The following is a 5,147-nucleotide window of genomic DNA, read 5'->3' as shown; positions in this document are numbered from 1 at the left end:
CTCTCTGACAGTGACCAGTCTCTCACTCTTTCTCTGACAGTGACCAGTCTCTCTCTCTTTCTCTGACAGTGACCAGTCTCTCTCTCTCTCTCTCTGACAGTGACCAGTCTCTCTCTCTCTCTCTGACAGCGACCAGTCTCTCTCTCTCTCTCTCTCTCTGACAGTGACCAGTCTCTCTCTCTTTCTCTGACAGCGACCAGTCTCTCCCTCTTTCTCTGTCGCTGTGTTCTACTCTCCTCCAGCTGTTCTTTCCTCCATCCCTCTCTGTAGCCCTATGCAAGAGTTCACCAGTGTGTGGGTCAGAGACCCTCGTATGCAGAGAGAAGATTTCTGGCATGCTTATATGGATTATGAAATATGCATACATGTAAGTTTTGTGAATATATTTTACCTTTAATACACTGATAATGACTATGAACCTCTGACTGTCTCTTTGTCTCCTCTCTTCCTCTCTTGTTTTGTGTCTCACTGCTGTGTTACAAACCAACAGTCCGGCTTTCACTGAGAAAATCTCTTGTTTTGTGTCTGTTTGCTGTGTTACAGACCAACAGTCCGGCTTTCACTGAGAAAATCTCTTGTTTTGTGTCTCTTTGCTGTGTCACAGACCAACAGTCTGGCTTTCACTGAGAAAATCTCTTGTTTTGTGTCTGTTTGCTGTGTCACAGACCAACAGTCTGGCTTTCACTGAGAAAATCTCTTGTTTTGTGTCTGTTTGCTGTGTTACAGACCAACAGTCCGGCTTTCACTGAGAAAATCTCTTGTTTTGTGTCTCTTTGCTGTGTTACAGACCAACAGTCCGGCTTTCACTAAGAAAACCTCTTGTGTACGCAGGAGGTACAGTGAGTTTGTGTGGCTCAGACAGAGGCTGCAAAACAATGTCTTACTGATGTATGTGTGAATCACAGTGTTTTATCTGTGTGTGTGTGTGTGTGTTTATATATACATATGAGCCATACATATATATATATATATATATATCTCACTACGTGTTACTGTTGTGCCTATATATCTGTTACAACTTCTCAGAGATGCAGGCTACATGTGCTTGGCAAGCTCTATTCCCGATAAGCTCTATTCCGGTGTGTTACTTAAGTATGTTCGTATTCACAGTGTGTTACTGATGCATGTTTACAGTCACAGTGTGTTACTACTGTATGTGTAATCACAATGTGTTACTAATGTAGGTAAATAGTCACAATGTGTTACTAATCTATAAGCTATTGCTACCTTGTCAAAAAATGCTACCGCAGGGCAGCAACATGATTTTGACGTGTTATAGAAAACAGTAACGTTAGCGATAGGAAGCACAGCTTGATAAGTCAGACGTTAGTAAAGTCAGCGTAAGATAACTAAATTGTGTCAAAGTAACTGTATGTGCAAACCACCCGCAAATATAATTCATATTATTTTATTTTCATTAATTTATTTTATTTTCAAATTATATTTATTTTACCGGACAAATTTGAAACTTACCGGTAACGTTTCAACGACAGTCTATGTCACAAACATAGATATAATGTCCACCTAGGTTGACGAGATAAAGACAAAGACGTTAAACGTTTTAGAATGTCCCCAACTACCTCCAATCAGTTTGACTAGTTAATGAACAGTAACGATTAAGCAAAACGAATAGTAACAACTGAGCAAAACCTGAACATTAACCGCTCAAATGTAAGCGAAAATCTGGAAGTCCTCTGCTGCCGACTTCAAATCCAACGTGTCCAGTGTGTCTATAGACAACAGCTTGCAATGCTGTTAATGGGCTGTTTCGCTGTCACAAATGACCACGAATGGCCTGTTTAGGGATAGCCTTCATTATAGCTGCGTTTTGTATGAGCATTATTACCAGACAATTTGACCAGCAAGCTTTCAACTGATAGGGGTTTTTTTATAGGCTATAAAGTTTACCAGGCAAAAACCGGTCATTACCGGCTAATGGAAACCCTGGCGCGAAGTTCAGTTCAGTAATATTTAGTTGTACTATGCCATAATAATTGGCACGACTACCATACCGTACTATACTATGCAAGACTGTACTGTACCGTACCGTAGCTATGCTGTTTTAAACATCTGTTTTGCTATATCATGCTGTACTCTGCTGTACTATCAAGACTGTAGAGTTACTGTAGAGTAACCAAATATCACTGCTATGTAATAGTATAATATAATAATAGAACTATAGACTAATATAATTCAATTATGTAAAATAACACTATATTATATAACATAATATAACAAAGGCATACTATACAGTTTACTGTACTGTATTAAAGACTGCAGTCTATCTGTACTGTCCCATCTGTTACTGCATAACACTACAGTCTTTTGCTGTTCTATGTGATCTGTACTGCACACTGTGCTCTATTGAAGTGTGCTGTTTTGCATGTGATGTTAGTAGTTGTGTGCTGATTGTTTGTGTGTGTGTGTGTGTGTGTGTGTGTGTGTGTGTGTGTGTGATTCACAGCGTACGTGTGCCTGAGCTGCCACCAAAGAACCCTTTCTTCAGTATGAATAATTCACGCCACATCAGTGTTAGGATGGAGGGGCTCAGGAACTTTCTGGAAGAGTGAGTGTTTAAACAGACATCCCAGAATTCTATCTGGCACGTTTAGGCTGACTCCACTGATGGATGGTTTGGGTAGTCTATACACATACATGTGATGGAGGGTTTGGGTGGTCTATACACATACATGTGATGGAGGGTTTGGGTAGTCTATACACATACATGTGATGGAGGGTTTGGGTAGTCTACACACATACATGTGATGGAGGGTTTGGGTAGTCTACACACATACATGTGATGGAGGGTTTGGGTAGTCTACACACATACATGCGATGGAGGGTTTGGGTAGTCTACACACATACATGCGATGGAGGGTTTGGGTAGTAGTGTTCTCATGGGTTGCTTTAACTTTAACTTCAGTACTTCACATGTGACCGTGCAACACTTACCTTGGTACACACCCACTGCCTTCTTGGTCATATCACACCAATGGGATTGAGAGAACTAGCGGTGACACACAGTCTGCTAATATGAAATCTTCCGGTTCTTCCGTAAGTGAAGATGTGTATGACCATATAAGGGCATGATACAGGAAAGTGAAATCTGATATCAAGATCCCTTACTGAGGGTTTGTTATAAGGGTAATGACTGATACAATGTGTGTGTTTGGTATAATGGTTATATGATATAGTGTGTGTGTGGTATAAGGGTTATATGATACAGTGTGTGTGTGGTATAAGGGTTATATGATACAGTGTGCGTGTTTCGTATAAGGGTTATATGATACAGTGTGTGTGCGGTATAAGGATTATATGATACAGTGTGTGTGTGGTATAAGGGTTATATGATACAATGTGTGTGTTTGGTATAATGGTTATATGATATAGTGTGTGTGTGGTATAAGGGTTATATGATACAGTGTGTGTGTGGTATAAGGGTTATATGATACAGTGTGTGTTTGGTATAAGGGTTATATGATACAGTGTGTGTGTATGGTTTAAGGGTTATATGATACAGTGTGTGTGTGGTATAAGGGTTATATGATACAGTGTGTGTGTATGGTATAAGGGTTATATGATACAGTGTGTGTGTATGGTTTAAGGGTTATATGATACAGTGTGTGTGTGTATGGTATAAGGGTTATATGATACAGTGTGTGTATGGTATAAGGGTTATATGATACAGTGTGTGTGTGTGGTATAAGGGTTATATGATACAGTGTGTGTGTGTGGTTTAAGGGTTATATGATACAGTGTGTGTGTGGTATAAGGGTTATATGATACAGTGTGTGTGTATGGTATAAGGGTTATATGATATAGTGTGTGTGTGGTATAAGGGTTATATGATACAGTGTGTGTGTGTGGTAAAAGGGTTATATGATACAGTGTGTGTGTGTGGTTTAAGGGTTATATGATACAGTGTGTGTGTGTTTGGTATGAGGGTTATATGATACAGTGTGTGTGTGGTATAAGGGTTATATGATACAGTGTGTGTGTGGTTTAAGGGTTATATGATACAGTGTGTGTGTATGGTATAAGGGTTATATGATACAGTGTGTGTGTATGGTATAAGGGTTATATGATACAGTGTGTGTGTGTGGTATAAGGGTTATATGATACAGTGTGTGTGTGGTATAAGGGTTATATGATACAGTGTGTGTGTGGTTTAAGGGTTATATGATACAGTGTGTGTGTATGGTATAAGGGTTATATGATACAGTGTGTGTGTATGGTATAAGGGTTATATGATACAGTGTGTGTGTATGGTATAAGGGTTATATGATACAGTGTGTGTGTGGTTTAAGGGTTATATGATACAGTGTGTGTGTATGGTATAAGGGTTATATGATACAGTGTGTGTGTGTGGTATAAGGGTTATATGATACAGTGTGTGTGTGGTATAAGGGTTATATGATACAGTGTGTGTGTGGTTTAAGGGTTATATGATACAGTGTGTGTGTATGGTATAAGGGTTATATGATACAGTGTGTGTGTATGGTATAAGGGTTATATGATACAGTGTGTGTGTGTTTGGTATAAGGGTTATATGATACAGTGTGTGTGTATGGTATAAGGGTTATATGATACAGTGTGTGTGTGTGGTATAAGGGTTATATGATACAGTGTGTGTGTATGGTATAAGGGTTATATGATATAGTGTGTGTGTGGTATAAGGGTTATATGATACAGTGTGTGTGTGTGGTATAAGGGTTATATGATAGTAACACACCTTCTCTTTTGTGCAGGGTACTTCGCCGTCCTGTGTTGCTCTCTGACAGCTGTTTGCATTTGTTCCTGCAGTCCCCCCTGAGCGTGTCGCAGATGGAGGCGTGTGCTGACGGTCGGACGCGCTGTTCGGTATCGCAGGCGATTCTGAGCTCTCCGGCCGTCCTGCGATTCGGCCCAAAATCCCAGGAGGAAGCAGAATCTGAGTGAATCATTAGACACGGGGAAATAAACACGCTATATACAGCCAAGTGTGGTCTAGTCAGACAGTAATTGTCTGTATAATTAAAGTGTAATACAAAAAACAACATTAAATTGCAGTTAAAGGTCACAGTAAAAATCACAATAATTTAAAGCACATTTACACTATTTGTGTGCAGTATGAAAGCATATTGTCACGCCTCTGTGCTCATCACCCC

General features: G+C 39.7%; 1 protein-coding gene across 1 annotated transcript; it reads left to right on the top strand.

The window, feature by feature from the left end:
• Positions 1–274: 274 nt before the first annotated feature.
• Positions 275–4,938, top strand: snx10b (sorting nexin 10b). The gene is made up of 4 exons (XM_030783280.1): positions 275–367; positions 788–888; positions 2,465–2,566; positions 4,749–4,938. The coding sequence occupies exons 1-4, from the start codon at positions 275–277 to the stop codon at positions 4,936–4,938; spliced, it is 486 nt and encodes a 161-aa protein (XP_030639140.1).
• Positions 4,939–5,147: the final 209 nt, after the last annotated feature.

Source organism: Chanos chanos, chromosome 8, assembly GCF_902362185.1.
Source record: "Chanos chanos chromosome 8, fChaCha1.1, whole genome shotgun sequence".
Lineage (NCBI taxonomy): Eukaryota > Metazoa > Chordata > Actinopteri > Gonorynchiformes > Chanidae > Chanos > Chanos chanos.
This window is presented reverse-complemented; position numbering and strand designations above follow the sequence as displayed.